The 17491-nt window shown below is 38.9% G+C and overlaps 1 protein-coding gene and 1 non-coding gene across 2 annotated transcripts in view; both read left to right on the plus strand.

The window, feature by feature from the left end:
* Positions 1-3904: 3904 nt before the first annotated feature.
* The window catches only part of TGFBR3 (transforming growth factor, beta receptor III), a gene marked incomplete at its 3' end in the record, with an annotated part of 15357 nt that continues 1770 nt past the window's right edge, over positions 3905-17491 (plus strand). The window contains exons 1-7 of the mRNA XM_009866471.1: positions 3905-4069; positions 6588-6735; positions 11149-11338; positions 11959-12284; positions 12957-13106; positions 14885-15016; positions 15276-15443. Of these exons, the coding sequence (XP_009864773.1) occupies positions 3999-4069; positions 6588-6735; positions 11149-11338; positions 11959-12284; positions 12957-13106; positions 14885-15016; positions 15276-15443 (1185 nt within the window). The remainder of the gene's footprint in view (positions 4070-6587; positions 6736-11148; positions 11339-11958; positions 12285-12956; positions 13107-14884; positions 15017-15275; positions 15444-17491) is intronic.
* Positions 4584-4658, plus strand: TRNAI-GAU. Its single transcript has one exon. It is a non-coding gene; the product is annotated as a tRNA-Ile (tRNA).

A 17491-nucleotide genomic window follows, 5' to 3' on the forward strand; every position in this document is an offset into this window, starting at 1 on the left:
AAAAACCCTAAGAAAATCTCACCAAGCCAAACAACCCAAAACCTTCTGTGGAGAAAACATTCTTTCCTAACCATCTGTATCTGATCACTTGATTTCCTAAAGCATGAGGCTTGCCCCCCAAAATCGGAACATGCCTGTGTTGGTTTTATCAAATTCTGCCAATTTTTACAGGATTCTCCTGCGTGATTTTTATTCTACTTGGCCACCAGTCTTAGATTTTAATGCCAGAATATCATTCAGAAATATATTTATTAGCTTATTAAACTGCTCTTGGAACATATAAATGAGAGTAGTGGTCTCTGTGTTGCAGAGGTGGACATTTAATTAGATACATCAAAAAACAGATAAAATTGTTTGTTGATTTGCATGTCTCCAGTCAAACTAGGCAACTCAATGGGAGAGCTTTACATCATCTTTAGAATGTGTGTTATAACAATTTTATTAGGAGTACACAAAATGGAACTTGGCAGGCAACCAAAATAGACTGTTTCTGAGAAGAGTCCTACAAACTAACTCAGCTGTAACCATATTTGATTTTAGTTTAAATTCTTGGCAGAAGAGTGAATATACATGGGGGGGGGCGGTTATGCATGTGCTTGGAGTGGAGAGAGGGTCAGTTTTTGCACTGCAGCAGTCGTGCGAAGAGTTCTGTGGAAACCAAGTGGGAAGTAGACCTGGTCTGCTTCTCTGCAGGGTGAGTGATAGATTCATTGGATTCCACAAACCACGGGGTATGCTGATGGATGTTTCGGGCTTTTCATACAGAACTCACACTCCTCAAGTGCTTGAGTCAGGTATCCTCATAATCTAAAGCTGGTCATATGGACTAGTTCCTTGCTTTGTGACTGATACAAAATTTAATGACAGTATTCATGTCTACATTTCAGTTTCAGTCAAGTTAGAAAAATCTGAAACTGGAGGGTGTAACATCTTAGGATGGGGGGCTGTAGCTGAATGCAGCAAACAGAAAATGCAAGCCAGAGGACAAAAAGATCTGAAGGGTGATCTTTCATGCAATAAAACTACTTCTGATGCCATGGCTCTCTGAAATCACTTTTGAAGCTGCAAATGAAAGGCAGCTGAGTGAGCTAGCAAGCTGGATCAGGGCCAACTGCATCTGAATCCTGTTGATTCAAAGGAGTGGCCTATCAAATACTGCAGGGATGGTGAGCACAGTGAAAACTGAAAGAGACTAGAATGTGGGTTTGTAGGAAGGGGGCACAAGAAGTAGAGTTCTTGTTCTCACTTTTATTTGTGTAGTGATGGAGATGGCAAAGTTTCCACTCTACCTCCAGAGACTGCTGCAGCCCCTTCCCTGCTCCTGCTTATAACCGGCCATTAAATGTCAGTTGAGGTTCTGATCTCTGTCACGCTAAGGGCTACTAAACTGCAAAATACACACAGAAAAGCCCCGCTATTGGAGTGACCTAGGAAAATCTGAGATGCCTCACTTATCCCCAGCTCAGACTTTGAAAGGCAGGCTCTACTTGGATGGGATTTTTACTGAAGAATCAAAACTTCTGCAGCCCCGGGCACCTGTCTTGGAAAGTGACACTTGATTAACAACAGTCGTTTTCACAAAAACCTTTTCATGATTTTAAGGTGGTACACTCAACTTTTATCCAGTTTAGCCAAGAACCTGTGGATGGCACCTAATGTGTGCGTAATAGTGTAGTCAGCATCTGTCCTCCTATGCACAGTGGAGGTGCTGCCCACAGAAACTGTGGACCTTGGTGTGCAATCCTCCATCTCCATCTGAGCAGGCTGGCACAGGCCCAAGGGGAAGGTGGCTGTTGGCCATGGCTTTTGGCGAGTGGGGCCCCACGGCACCTGGGTGTGCTGGCCAGAGACTCTCCGCTGAGGGTATTGCAGGCCAACCTCACGTCTGATCCGTACTGGGAGCCTGCAGAGATTAGAGAGGTACAGAATCTATAAATTGACTTTGCTGGCTGGTTTAGTAAGATTTTTTTAATGGATTGCAGGCACCTGCAGTCCCTTTCCAAAGTAAGTGGAGAGCCCTGAAACTAAAAAGTAAGAAGTATAGTGAGCAAATAAAGATGAAAAGGATCCCCTTTTCTATTCCAACCCAGATCTTGGTAACTGTTATGGACGAGAGCAAATACATTTTGGTGAAGGGAGGAAGTAAATGTGTATGTGAATTAGCCAGTTACAGAGTTAAAATTTGCTGCAGAGGAAAAGCAAGCTATCGAGCGGAGGCCCAGACTGGGGAGCACTGGTGGCGGCAAGAGCAGCCCTTCTTGAGACCCCCAGAGACATTTAATGGAAGTGGCAGGAGGAGGAACCAGGTCCTTTGCAGTGGCAAACAATGGCACGCATGGTAATTATCCACAAACTACTCCAAGGCTGTTATTTTGTAGCTTGATTTGTGTTGTATGGCAGCTGAGAAGCAAATATCTCTGTGTGTGTGTGTGTATATATATATATAAATTCAAGCTCAGTGTAGACCATTTGGGATCATTTTCCATTCTGTGCTGTTGTGGGAGGAGCTGGCAGAACTGCAGCTGCATTCAAGGCTAATCTGGCAGGGCACATACCAGATGTTAAAGGAGTGCTTTGCTTGGGCAGTATGAATAGTTACAGCCTAATACAGCTTTCATAGATTCTGTAGGGAAGACAGCAAGGTTTATATTCAAAGACTACTTTGTGTAAGATCGGGGGAGAAACTCCCCTGATTGTTTCTGTGGTGGCTGAGGTCATAGGAGTCTCTGGTCTCCCTGCAAAGTTGTATACCACACACAAATGTGCTTCGGGGTGACATTTCAGCTCTCATCTAGGGAGCAAATGCTAACAGTGGTCTCAGCTCAGTTTTTAAGAGTTTGTCCAAAGTTTTGCATGCATAATGCATTATATTTGGGGTTTTTTGATATTTTTTTTTTATCTTAACACTGACCTTAATAGGAAAGCCTTCTTTGTAAAGCAAAGGTTAAAGAGCCAGCCATTTGGAGTTATATTCTTATAGGACTTTGTCTCTTTGAAGCTGATACTTAGCTTTACATATGAGTTGTTATAATACACAGAGGACTGTCTCAGAAGTACAAAGTATTCCTATTTTTCAGTGGAAATGCTGCTTCTTGGAGTACAGCAATGTAGGCTGTGCATGAGAAATTCATACTAAGTGACTGGTTTTTGTTTTGTGTTGTACATAATTCTTGTGATCAGCTAGGCAAAAGAGAGATTGACTATCTACTCTAGAATTTCTTCATTTCAGTTATTGGTATTATGGACAGACTTCTTTAATATGAATAACTTTTAATCGTTTTCATGCTGTATTCAGTTTTGCATACACAAGAGAACTACATTGTTTCTAGACAACAATTCTGACTACACAATATATAGGAAAATATATTGAGTAAGAAAATGGAAAATACTTTCTGTGATTTTTTGAATATGGTAGCTTTATAATAACAAGAACAAAACATTTTCTAAAAGGAGAATGAATTGATCACAAAAGTATTTTGTGGGTTAATTTCAAAAGAAAGAAATCCGGTTTTAAAGGTGCAAAGTACAAAATATATTTTATTAATTTTTAAAAATGCTCTCATATTTTGCTTTGGTATTGTTTTTCAGATTTCTCTTTGGGGTTTTCTTTCAGTAAATGTTTAATTCTGTAAGTAGAAGCTGTTCAATTTTGAAATATATATTTTACATTAGAGATGTGCTGTGTCGTTGTGACAATGATCTCCCTTTCAATATTACATTGATTGTCATAAGAGATTATGATAGATAATAGATTGACCTTTTAGTCCAAAGAGCTGTGTCACAAAACATAGTGCCACACTGAAGCAGATGTGGTATATACTTGCATGTAAGCTGATACCTGTGTGTAAAGATGCATATGCTTTCTCTTTTTTCTTTTTTTTTTTTTTCCCTTCCTTGCAGATCAAGTTTTTCCTCCTTCCTGCAACATAGAAAAGAATTTTCTCTCTTTAAATTACCTTGCGGGATATTTACAACCGAAAACAGCAGAAGGGTGCCTTATGTCTAACTTAGTCCAAGAAAGAGAAATTCATATCATTGAATTAATCACTCCAAATTCCAATCCACACAGGTATAGTATTGCTTAAATAAACTAAATCTGTTTGAAATTAAAGCTATGAATTTCACCTGTCTATTGAAAATCAACTGCATGTAACCATTTTATTCTTACAAGAAAAGCTTGGGCCTTAGTACTTCACCTTAATAGAAATTAATTCTTCAATATGTAAAGATTTTGGGTTCTGCTTCACAATTCCAGAATTTTTCTGAACAAGACTGCAAAGCACAGTCTTTATGGACTGTATCCTGCCCCTTGTCTTGCTCAATCAATCAAATATGTCCGAGAATAAGGTGAATGAAGGAATATGAATAAGGGCAGCAGCTGACCTACAGGGTTTAAGATGGAATTGCTGTATGCAGAGAGGTTAAAAGTAATGTTGACCTGTCACAGGTAGGGATTACTGGCAGCAAGGCCTAGGGTAGGAGGTCACGAATGATGTGTGGTCCATGGTAATTGTTCCACAATTGGTCTGAAGAATCAAAACAGTATTTTCTGTCAAGTCTCCAGTTGAGTTTAAAGGATTAGGGGGCCGGTTAGCTCAGTTGGTTAGAGCGTGGTGCTGATAACGCCAAGGTCGTGGGTTCGATCCCCGTTCGGTCCCCGTATGTTGCCTGATCTAGTTGAGAGGCGTCCCTGCCCATGACAGGGAGGTTGGATTGAATGACCTCTAAGGTCCCTTCCAGCCTAGGCCATTCTGTGATTCTGTGATAGTTTGATAATTGCAAGAAATGTTAAGGATTGACAGCAGTCCATTGACAAAAATAGTTTATAATTAGTGGTTAGGGAAAAGTACTTATCTCTATGTCCACGTTATGAGGATTATCTAAATTGGCAAAGGTACCTTTCAGAGGTAAGACATTTAAAGCTTTCGTTCTTTGCTGGCCTGTCCTAGGTCTTAGTAGAAGCACACAAATGAAGTTTGCTTCATACCTGGAAAACCTCTTCACAAGTACTGAGTATCGTTGCTAAAACAGGAATTTGCTGTGAAAAATAGATGGTTTTCCAATTTGCAAGAAGAAAAGTGCAGTTTCGTTAAAGATAAGGAGGAATTAAAGTTCTGTCTATGTACTGCAAACACTGAATATCCAGCATTGTCCGCTTTTGCTCTTCATGCAGTTAGATTTAAGCACAACCCACCCCTAATGAGGAAGTCACACAGGGAGATAGGGTGAGACGAGGGGTCTTTGCAGAAGAGTAGTTATCTCATTGCAAGGTGATGAACCCAGAGACTGAGAATTTTCTTGCCTAGTGACCTTCAGAGAGTAAGAAAGTGCTAAAATGTAGTGGAAGTGGAGTAGATAAGCCTGAATGATCTGCCTGTGTGTGGCATGAACTGCAGCCCCATCCTGAGCAGAGCCGTTCTTTAGCATCGACATCACTGTCAGCCCCTTGCAGTGTTACGCAAAGCCAGCCCTGTCTCCCAGCCCTCTGGGCTTTTGGCTTTGGCTGATGATAGTACAATAGAAATTTGGGTTTTGGATGATAACACTGCAAGATGTTTGCATGTTTTGTTATTAGAAGGAAAAAAAAAATTAACAAGTTAAATTCCTCTTGTTTCACCTTTAGTTGAGTGTATTATCCACTGTTCTCTTTACAAAAGTTTATATCCACAAAGAAAGGTACAGAAGCTGGGCTGGGCATGTGTAAAACTACAGCAGGTGAAATGAAGGTCCCGAGATACACCAGATCTCAGTGCAGAATATTAGTTGAAACCTGTTAACTAGGGATGAGCACGTTCTTGTGACATGTGGCCCCATAAGATGATGATCTGGAAGCAAAGGTTTTTCTGTTGAATTAATATTTTGCACGACAGGACGTTATTGATGAGTACAAACCCATTTGGTCTACTTATTTTACTGAGGTCTTGAAAATCTGGATAGCATTCATCTATTTTCCAGCAAGCAGTGGGTTGAACATCTGTTTTCTTTTCTTTTCTTTTTAAGGTAAGTATATATCCAGAAGTATTGGAAACTGAATACACGGCTTAATTCCTCAACACACGCAAGATCCTAAGCAAAGTAATTTCCACAATTTAACTGCTTAGGCAGAGGCACTCCCCAATACAGTATTTGTGGGGTTTTTTTTTTTTTGTTATTAACCTACTTAATTTGTCTTTTTTTGCTTTTTTTAAGGTATGATTTTGGTCTCTAATGCAGTTGTACCCAGAGGAAACTGAAACACTTATATTTAGACATTGTCACAGTGAAAGAAAACAGTATTTACTTTATAAAGCAGATTGTTAGTTATATAACTAACCTACTCTAAATAATAGCTGAAATGAGTAGCACACTTCTTGTAAACAAGAGACAAAAATATTATTTGTCTAAAAAAGTGTTTGTTTCCATTATTATGCAAAATCATTTAAGCGTATGTGGAATAACAATCTGTTTTGCACATGTGATGTTGCCTGGGATAATCTCCAGCATTTTAATCAGCTGGCCAGACAGTGGAAACATGATGGATTGGAAGAAGGTTGATAGCTGAAAATTTCTGGCATTCTGGTCTAACTTTCTCTATTTTCCACTTATAGTACTTTCCAGGTGGATATAATCGTTGACATTAAACCATCTCAACCAGGCGCCAAACTTGTCAGAGACGTCGTACTTATCCTCAAGTGTAAGAAGTCTGTCAACTGGGTTATCAAGTCGCATGATGTCCAAGGAAAGCTGGAAGTGATTGTAAGTTATATGACCTTTATTTTCTGAGAGACGTCATTATAGCAGCAATATAGAATTCATTTAAATGTGATATAGTGCAATGCCTTAGTGATTTCTGACTGTTTTCTCTCTTGACTGCTTTTTTGAGTTATTGCTGCATTTCAAGGAGTAAATACAGAAACTATTTTTTTCTTCTTACTGTCTTTTAATATGTGGACTATTAAACTAACCAGCATATCACGGGAGCCAGATGGTTGGTGCAAGGATTTAGGGTCTATGTCTTTTCCACTTTTGTTGAAGTACCCTAAACACAAACTTGGATGTTTGTCTCCCTTTCTGCTGTTACGTTGGTAAGTAGATCTACAGGTTAATCTCAGAAGTTAGAAAGATGCCTGTGAGTGAAAAATGGATAATCCTAGATACATGGCACACGCCCATGTCTCTTCAGAGGTAGAAGCTTTTTTACTTCTTTGACTTGCTGTTGTAGTAGACTCTAGCCCTCTTCCCTGCCAGTACTTCTGACCACAGCAAGTGTTTGGTCAAATTGAACTTTTCTCTCCTCAGACCACAAATAATAAATTTTTAAATAATTAAACCTAGGATCTTTACAGCTCAACTTCTGAAATTATACTTCCTCATAACTGGAGGCTCCGATTCAGAATGATTTTTGGTAAAGACTTTGTGGTTCAGCACCATTTCTACTAAGAAAGTGTGTTTTCCTGTGTTCTGAAATAATTAAATAATACTGGACTGATCTTGCAGTCCATAAATGTGTGGCCTATTTCTGTCTTAAGTGATCAGTTAGGAGCACGTTGTATAGTTGAGCTAAATGTTCGCTGAGGACCATGGCTTCCTGATTGATGGCTTTGCAGTAATTCAGATAAATTTTCAAACTCCAGCTATCTGTGTTTATAAGAATTTTACTTTCCTTAGTAGCTTTCTCCTATTGCAAGGGCAATTCCTAAAGCATACAGATGCTGCTTGATCTAAATCTTCTAGGAGGACAGTTTGGTAGGCAGGATTTCATGATAGATTTTGAGACTAAAGGAAATAAAAGGAAATAAATTATGCTGTAGCCAGAAAATTGAAAGGAAAAAATTACCTAGGGTGGATTTTCTTTTGATTGCTGACACATCTTTATTTTGTAGACAGTAAAAGATGTTCTGGTCATTCTGTAGGTCTTAAATAATCAATCATTAAAGAAAAAAGTCAAGGTTAGTTGCCCAGAAGTGCCACACTTGTAAGGAGAAGGGTAAAAAACCCAATACTTGACTTGAAAGTTTCATTCTGGGTTATTACATAGAATTCACTACTGTATATTTAGGCCTATATGGGTCTCTTTAACAGGGTAGAGAATTGTGCATTAATTCACACTTGAAGATAGATGAAGTATCATATTTTATATGCATGAAGCTACCTCTTTATGGATGATGAACTTTCAGGTAGAGGAATTCTGAAAGACTTTATAATGTCAGAAGTGCTGCACTTGAGTATAGAAAAGCAAGGCTACTGTTCTTTCTTTATTAATTATTGAAAGTATAAGTGAAAATTCTTTGTAACAAGTGGCAGAACAAAAAGAGAAACTAATACTATATATGGAAATGTCAGCATATAAAACAATGTATATTTATGTTAAGATTTGTGAGTAACTGCTATACAGCTTTATTTATACAGATGCTTCATTTATCTGAATGTGTGTTTTTTCTCCGTTATTTAGAGGAGGGTGTGGGAGGGAACTAAATACCCCCATGTCATTAAAAAGCCTGTACATCCAGCATTTAGGATCTATTCTTATCTCTGTGAAGCTAAAAGCCTTTCCAAGACCAAATTTAGACAATGCATAAAAACATTACTAAACAATTAGGTAACATTTCACAATGTTCTTTTTATTAATTGAAGCAGTTCCATGCTCTTCAATTTTCCTAACTTCTTGCCCTCATTACAAATCAGAAATGTCTTCAGGGGGTTGGCAAACCAAGAGGGAAAGGTTAGTGCTAAGCTGCCTCAAACCCAGGACTGTGAGCTATTAAAGGTCTAAGTTCATAGGCAAAAAATGAAAAAGGTCATCTAGCTCATCTCCCTGTTTGCTGTGTTTCTTGAAACTCTGAAAGAGGATGAACACAAAAGCAAGTCAGATGGGAATAGTTTAGGTAAAGCAATTGCACATAATACACGTGCTTTTCCCCCAGGATGTGTTTAAGTCCTGTTTGCAGTCTGTCCTTACATCAACTTCTGTGCAGCACTTGCATGTTTCTGTGCTTGCAGACTCTCTGCCCTTCACGTTGCTTCTTTTGGATTAGGTGTCCTTTTATGAAGCTGTCAGTGAACGAAGAAGTGAAATCGCAGAAAGAAAATGCGTGCATTGAAGGGCAGAGAGTGAGAGAGGTGAAATACACAGAATGAACGTGTGAAGGTTTCAAAAGATTGGAGGGACTACTCTTTACATGAGAACAACTGCCCACTGGTTTCTGAAATGGTCTCTCTCTATTCTGAGTAGATTAGTGGGTGGCTCTGCAGTTTCATACACTGCACGTGAAGGTGTTGGCAAGGCAGGCAAGTGAAGGGAGGGATGTCTATTCCTGCAAGCCCTTGTGCTTGGATTTGTTTTGTTAAGGAGATGCAGAACTGAACACTTACAGGCTCATTGTGGAGAGGTATAAACAAGCCCTGGAAATGGTCAGATGCCAGCTAGGACAGTAAAGTTCTGAGATAATGTTTGTTCAGCTGTCCCTTCCTGACAATAGAAATAAAAGGAGGCAGCGAGGGAGATTCAGCAGAACTGGGGTAGCATGGTAGTTCCACTCAGTCAAAGCTGTGTGATAGCATGAAAATGTGTGATAAATCATAGCCTGATTTGTATCAATTGAAAAAAACAAAAGATTATTTGATCCAAAACAATCATAAGGCAGTAAAATTAGGATACTTATTGCTTCCTTTTCATCTCTTATCTGCAGTGGCCTTTGCTGGGCATTGATAACTGTACTGGTAACAGTATCCTCAAACCACACACTCTGCACCTGAAGTTCCCTTTAACTTCAGTTATGAAGCTGTGAGCATTCAAAGGATGCAGAACTGGGTCATTAGAGAAAAGTGAGGAAGGGAGCTAAAGGTAAATTATGCCATTGCATCAGGACTTTCTATGAGCTTTATTTACTTTGTTCAAAAGCTCAGTTTCTGAAGTCAGATAGAGAAATGCAACTGAGCACTGTGACGCCGAGTAGCAGATCCATACAACTACTGTCTAAAAGCAACCTGGGCAAAAGAGATCGGTGTGGTCAGTCTTTTGATGTTCTAGAGTGAAAGGGAATTAAGATTTGTTCCCGTTGAGGGAAACCAATGGGGATTAAAGAAAAAAAAAAGGCAGGCTATGTGGTGGAGAAGATAATCAGGCATGGAAACCAAAATGTTTGTTGTAAAGCATTCAAAGGCATCATCTGCATGTAGAAATCATTGAAAAGTTGGTCATCATGCCTTTCCTGCTGTGTTTGTGTTCAGACTGGGCTGTAGTCTTGATATGATTGTTATAATGTAACACAATAACGATGTGAATGTGAAAATCAATATACATGTATTGAGCTTCATGTGAATACATGCTTAAGATACCAAGCACTTAAAAGCAAGTTCACGTGCAATACCATTGAATATTTTCTAACTGCCCCTCCAACAGCAAGAGATGCTTGTTATATTCCTTTGACTTGCCCATTTGAAAATTTGAAATTTTGCAAAGTGTTTACAGTAAAGCAAAAGCTAACTAACTCTGTGACTCATCTATATCCCATGGCCAACTTCGACAAGCTATTACTTGTAATTTTTTAGTAGTAAAACTAAGGGATTGGCAAGTGCATTTATGAGTTTGCTGTATCAGTGTGTTAGTGCAAACTTTTGTTAATTTATATTTTAAATTTTATTAATGTGCAGAAAATATAGGTTGTCTTTTGAGTAGTTTGGCCTTGCCAGCTGACTTTAAAGCATTAACTGGTATCAACTCTACTTCATGAGCATGCTACGTTTTGCCTCTTCCAGTAATGCTCGTTTGGACAAAGGTTTTCCAATTCTCTAACCAAAGAAATGAAGGGGACATTAAAAAAATCAGTTGTCATCTTGAGTTCACCTCACCTCAGAAGTCATTTCAGCTCAGTTTTGAAGAAAATAGGGCATTGTGCAAATGGTTGTAAGCAGATTTTTGTTTTGTTTAGGGATTACAGGATACAGTTTCTAACCACCTTGATTTATTGTACTCCAGGCAGCAGCTGGGAGAAGGGGAGGCCTTTTCGCCATGTGCCTAAGGTGGCAGAGTTTGGTTTCTTTTCCAGGTGTTCTCCATTTGCTGTTATTTAATAGAGTAAAATAAAGGAGAAGACATGTTCAATCAGTGTCACTATTTAAGTATCCTTAAATGGTAAATCATGAATGAAATTTTTCTTTTTTTTGTAGACATCAAACAGTATTGGTTTTGGAAAGGAAACAGAACGATCCATGGCTATGAGTAAATCGGTAGTACCTGGTATTCCCTCATCTCATGAGAGTTTGATCAAGTGGGCTTATGAGCATAACTATAGTCCTGTTACTTCCTACACAAAAGCCCCTGTTGCTAACAGATTTCATCTGCAACTTGAAGATATGGGTAAGATTGAAGATGGACTTTTAGCATGTAGAAAAAATATATCTTGTGTTTCCAGGAATATGATGATTTGAAAGGTGCTTTCTCAGTTTTGAAAATGTGTTGTTGGGGATTGTGCTGTTTTTACTGTTCATCATCAAGAATGCTGATAATATCTTTACATTCCAGTAAAAAAAAAGTAATATATGGCTTTCTGGTTAGAAAAGTCCAGGAAAATTGTGTTATTTTTTGAAATGTTGGTGGAGTTAAATGGTTGTAGTTTATCCAACTCACAATCCATTATAGCTGACCAAGCTCAGTGTTCACTGGAATGGACTTCAGCAAATCTTGTTAGTTAATAAATCCAGCTTAGATTTTTTTTTTTTCATTTCAAAGTATGAGCATACTATCTTTTTGAGACAATTAAAGAAACTTTTAAAACAAAAAAGTGTAAACATTTTCACACACAAACGCAAAAAAATACTAGCCAGAAAGGTCATCCAAAGCAGCATCTTTGTACTTTTCACGTAACTACACAGTCCTTTCTGGTTATTTTTTTTTAATGTTCTGGATACTTGAATGAAAAATATCTAATAACCTAATATGGTCTTTTTTTTCTTTCTTTTTTATTGGTTTTTTTTTAGAAGAGATGAATGATGAAGAAGACCATTCCCTTCCTCCAGAGCTGACGGAATTGCTTGGTGCTAACCCACTGCCTGCCCCAAAGAATCCTGCATTAAGTGATGGCCTGGCTTTTCCTTTTCACATTAACAGAGGAAGGCATGACACAGTGGGAGAAGGAATCTTCCCATCCAGGGGTTCAGTGGATGCATTAATAAATCATGACTTTGAGCATTCCTTCTCAAAACATAAAGAACCTGAAGAAGTTCAGGGCAGTGCTGATGTGGCCCTGTCAATAAAGTGTGATAACAAAGTCATGACAGTAGCTGTAGAAAAAGACTCTCTGCAGGTTGGTGTGATCACTTATTCTCAGATTTTGCCAGGCTTTTTTGGGCAGACCATTTTATTTGCATTTTGACTGAAAATGTAAACATTCTAAAATCTACAGCCATCATCACCCAGTCACCCAAAAATAGTTTGGTGAGAAAACTTTAGATATTATTTGCCGTAACTCAGGGTCATCATTCCCCTTACCAACAAAATAGTAGTTTGTAGAGAGATTTCTGTTTAAAGCTTTGCAGGGTTTGTTCTGTCAAAAAATCACTGTACTCAACCATCAGTCTGAGTTCTCAATCTCCAAAGTATGGAGAAGCTGCTTTTGATGGCTGTGTTGAGACCTCAATAGATCCGTCTTCACCAGCCGGCTGACAGGTTGCTTGTGTTCATTTCCATTGGGAAAAAAGCCTGATACAGACAGCACTTTTAGCTTGTTTCAGACCAAACAGAGTCAGCATTATTAATCAGCAGATTAATAATGAACCTGTTGTTTTCTTTGTTCCATGCTACATTTATTCTCTGTCTGTCATGTATAAGAGCATTCTGAGAGTGACCTTCCCTGGATGTCAGTACAATGAACTTCCCTTCCTCCTATCAGCAGTCATGAGCAGTATTCTGAGCTGCACTTTGAGCAAGAGCCTGACACAGTTGTGTTTCAGCCACTTACAAAGCACCTTTGTTTCAGGCCAGCGGCTACACGAGGACAGAACTTTCGCTGCTCGATCACTCTTGCAAAGCCAGGATGAATGGTACCCATTTCATTTTGGAATCTTTGCTGAACAAATGCGGGACTCGGACGGCATATATCCTGAACAAGATTGTTTATTTTAACTCTGTGAGTATTTTACAAAGAGGAGCTACTTTCAGCACTGCGCATCATAGTGGTACGAGGAAGCCATTGTAGTTAGTGTGAGTTTTAGCAAAAAGGAGGCATCCTGATCTTTTCCTGTCTAGCTGAAACCTAGTTGCACCCACAGTCCTGGTATTCAAGGCAGTGGGAAGGCTGCACATTCAGTGTATTCCTGTGGTCACGTAGTTTCCCAGAGGGAAGAAGGAGAAGTTGAAGTTAAGTACTGTTGCAAAACCGAGTCCTGCACGCCAGGGCCCATCTGTACCAGTCTCAGGGAAGTTGCACCAGCTTTCCCTATGTAGCTTTGATGTACCTGTACATCAGTACTACATAGCTATAAAGAGGAATGAAGTTTTGTGATTTCACAAAGCGATACCATTTAATTCCTATGCCGTGTTATCTTTTCTTCCAAAACTGTGTTTGAAAAAGGCTTTCAAAATGTGAGGAACAGACATTGTCTGTGCATGCTTGTCTCTTATAGTTTGGATTCATATTTGCTATGAGTTGATGTATGTGATGAAGGGACTCCTGAATACTCGTATATGAGTGATGATCCTAAGGAGCCCAATCAGATTCTAAGCAACCCATTACAGACTGTCTCAGTTTATGAACTTGAGTGCAGTGCAGCTAATCTGGGTTGGAAAGTAATGATACGATTCTGTTGCTGAGCTTTCCAGTGCATAGAAGTAACCTTGGCAAATGAGGGAAAGCCTGTGGTCCAACCCAAACACAGCTAAAGCAATCTAATCTGACCTTGCCTGGTTAAAACCATTCTATACTGGCAAGTCTGTAGCACCTAACTGTAGAAACAATCTCAAACCAAGACTGTGGATAGAAACATCTCCAAGCTACAGAATAGCATGTGTCTGGCACTAAATACTGTCGTTGTCCCTACCTTCTGTTATGGCCCAAGCTAAAATGGAAATTTACCTCCTCTCCTTTCTCCAACATGCTTTTTAATAGTCTTGGACTCACTTAAACTCTGAATCATGTATGGTATCTTTCAGAATTTGGGAGCATTTCTCCTAAAAAATTAATACCATGCAGTAGAGTCTCAAAGAGCATATATGTCACTTCTTACTGGTTGCTCTGTGTCCAAGAAAACAAAGATGAAGGTCTGAAAGGGAGGGAACTAACTGAGGAGTCACTGAGCATACAGAAGCAGAGTGCAGAACACTGGAAAACAAAACCGGAAATTTTCAGGTGAAGTAGTGGAGGAGTGTGCAAAGAAGGGAATAAAAAGGAGGAGGGGGAAATATAGTAGAAATTCAGAGAAAAGGAAGGGAAAAATGAAGAAAGGGACTTTCTGGATTTGGGTGTACACCTCTGAAAAAAATATGCAAATGACAGAAGAGAAAATCCTTTAATGACCCTAACACTTTCAGTGATTTTTTTTTTATGAGTGAATGAAGGAAAACCATAAGTTGCAAAAATTTGTCTTCGGGAAGCCATTTCTTTTCTTCAGTGTTGGTTATAGAAATACCAGAAATAGAATGGAAATGCTAGTCTGTTCTTTCAGATTCCAGCACCCAGATTGGTGTCTTTGCTGGCTCTGAATTCTGGAAAATAAGGAGCATTCTCTAAATATAACTTAATATCTTACATGCTCAGCACCAGGCTGTTTAAGACATACTTTCACTATCTGCTTAGCTGGTGCACTTGTGGTGGCCTTTGCGTTGTTCTGAAGAGAGAAGATAATAACCGTGAAGAGAGAGTGCTCAGTTATCACCTAATTTTATGTATTTGTGATACCTTTTGTGCAGATTGTCATTCAGCTGTCATCACCAGCTGAAAGCAGCGGCTTTGATGATGATGACATGGAATCAGGTGATAATGGATTTCCAGGAGATGCTGATGAGGTAGACGTTGCTTTCTCAAGCTGGCCAGAAATAGCGGTAGGTTACTCTTGGGTTTGCACCTGACAATAGAGAAATGTCTATTGTAATGGGCATTTCACATAATTTTCATTAATTGTATAGCAATTAATTTGTCTGTTAACACATTTTTCTCACTTCTATTTTTTGCAACCATGTTGAAGATTTGTACTAAGTAGACAGACTGTGGGTGGACCTGCATTGTACACTCCAAGTTTATCCTTATCCAGCTAGCACTCCTGACTCAGGATGTTATTGTATTGGTTTTTTTACATTTCAGTTTAATTGCACAATGCGCCAACCAGAGGATGAGAGAGGCATCTTGTGGCCACCTGAAACGCACATCACCAATGTGACCTTCAACATGGAGCTGTACAAAACGGACCTGTTCCTTGCACCCTCCCAAGGACTCTTTTCTGTTGCTGAGAATGGGCCAATATATGTAGAGGTAAAAAACTGAAAAAGGCTTTCAAGCTAACAGGAACATTTTGCAAGGTCGTGCAACTGAGCCAGATCTGTTGTTGGTGGTTAAAAGGACTCATGCAGTTGCTTTAGGCAGGCAGGTGCGTATGTTGATGACTGCAGAGAATAAAAACTGTGGAGTAAGAAACAGGGACAATGTTTGGGGTCCAAATCAAAGGATTCCTGTAAAATGGATGAATTTTTAACTATGACCAGGCAAATTGGTCATTTTGCCAAATCTGCTTTTCTGTGCAGAACTTAAAGGTGGTCTCTGAGCTCTTGCTCTGAACTGGCATTTCCTGAAGAAGTCTTCAGGGTTCAGTTTATTGGGTAATATGGCTGATGTAGACATGCAAAAAAAATTACTCTGAGTATCTGTCTTTCATACACTGGTGTTCTCATACGAACACTGGTTACAATCCTTTTGTATGCCATCACATAAGAGATCTTAACAGCTCTAGATAAATGAGACTGGCAAAATCAACAGCCATTTATCCTTGATTTCAGGTGTGTTTTGCTCCTGGTAATATTTCTATGTGCTTCCGAGTTGCTTATGAAATCTGGGGAATTTCAGATCAATGCAATCAGTATTTCTGAAGATAGTCACATGAAAAGAATTTTGCATTTTTCAGATTACATTAGGCATTAGTATCACCTGTTTATAGATGAGTAAATCACAAGTGGTGAGCTATAAGACCAGGAAAATGAGTATATTGCCTGAAGCAATGCTGTGCCGTATTTCTCTTGCCCAAGTTAATTCCTCTTTGTGAGCCCACGTTGCACATGATAAGCATAGTGCTCATTTGACATTGGTACAGTTATCTTCACTGTTTCAGTGTCTTGTGTTTCCCTCATTCTCTGTACGTAAGACAGTTGAAGTGAGAAGAAAGTATGTCACACTCAGTTAAGAATAGTATGTTTATTTAAAAAAATCACTGGTTTTGTATTAATTTGCATAAAACTGCCTGCTTCCTTCAGTGATCTGGAGTGAATGCCCCCGTCTCTGATCCCTCTGGATTTGTTTGTTTCTGGAGCTGTTTGTTCAGACAGATGTTCTGATTTCTTCATCACCTGTTCTGGCAGAAGCCTTTTTTATTTTGTATCAGTTTTGAATTTCTGTGACTCCATTTTTAGCTGACACAGATTATTTTTCTACTTTTTTGCTTTTGTTGTTAACAAATATATTTTAGGGTTTTAGTGACTAAATTGCTTAGGTCATAATCTGTAAGGACTCTCCCTTTTCCTTCTCTGCTGAATCTTTTGGATTTTTTTCTGTTGTTCTCTACAGTCATTTTCTTGTCATGTTTTAATCTCACCTTCCTCCTGTGGTTCTCCTCTTTACTTGAGATATCCTTTTATTTGCCTGATGGTGTTTCATGATACTGTAGTATGCCTGTCTTCTTTGCCATAATCTCTTTTTTAAACTAGGTTACACTATCAGCTTGTTGATCTCTCAGTATCTGTGGCCTTCATTCATCAATCTTTATTTCTGTTCTATTTATTAGAGGGTTGGTCTTCCCTACTTGGATGCTTCAGCCCATTCCTTCATCTCTACTTTGATTGCTGCTCACATAAGGGAGAGTTAAAAATGAGAAATGCCTTTATTCGCTACACAACCCAAAAATTTCTGTATAGACCACAGGAAAATTTGGCAAGCTATTCCTTAAATATACATGCAGCCTGTATGGAATAACTACACATTAAAGGCACATTTCTTCAAAGAAAGAAATGATTTCTTGTGGAACTGTTTTCATCAAACAGTGTTAATGGTTAGGCACAACACTTCTGTTGTTTATTAAGAGCAACATGCTTCATGTGTTACAAATTCCATTTGAATTTTTTTCTAATTATTCTGTAATATGTTGTCTTCATTCCAGTCCAGCTGAACAACGTCAGTGCCCTGGAAGCTTGCAGTCGTAATTATTTTTCATCAAAGAGTATGAATTTCAGACTTACAATAAACTAAAATGATCATTTCATAAGAAATTATGCCCTTTTAGGAGGCTCTCCTCCTCCCGCCCTCAGTCCAGGAAT

The sequence above is a fragment of the Apaloderma vittatum genome, unplaced genomic scaffold (assembly GCF_000703405.1).
Source record: "Apaloderma vittatum isolate BGI_N311 unplaced genomic scaffold, ASM70340v1 scaffold39313, whole genome shotgun sequence".
In the NCBI taxonomy this organism is placed as follows: domain Eukaryota; kingdom Metazoa; phylum Chordata; class Aves; order Trogoniformes; family Trogonidae; genus Apaloderma; species Apaloderma vittatum.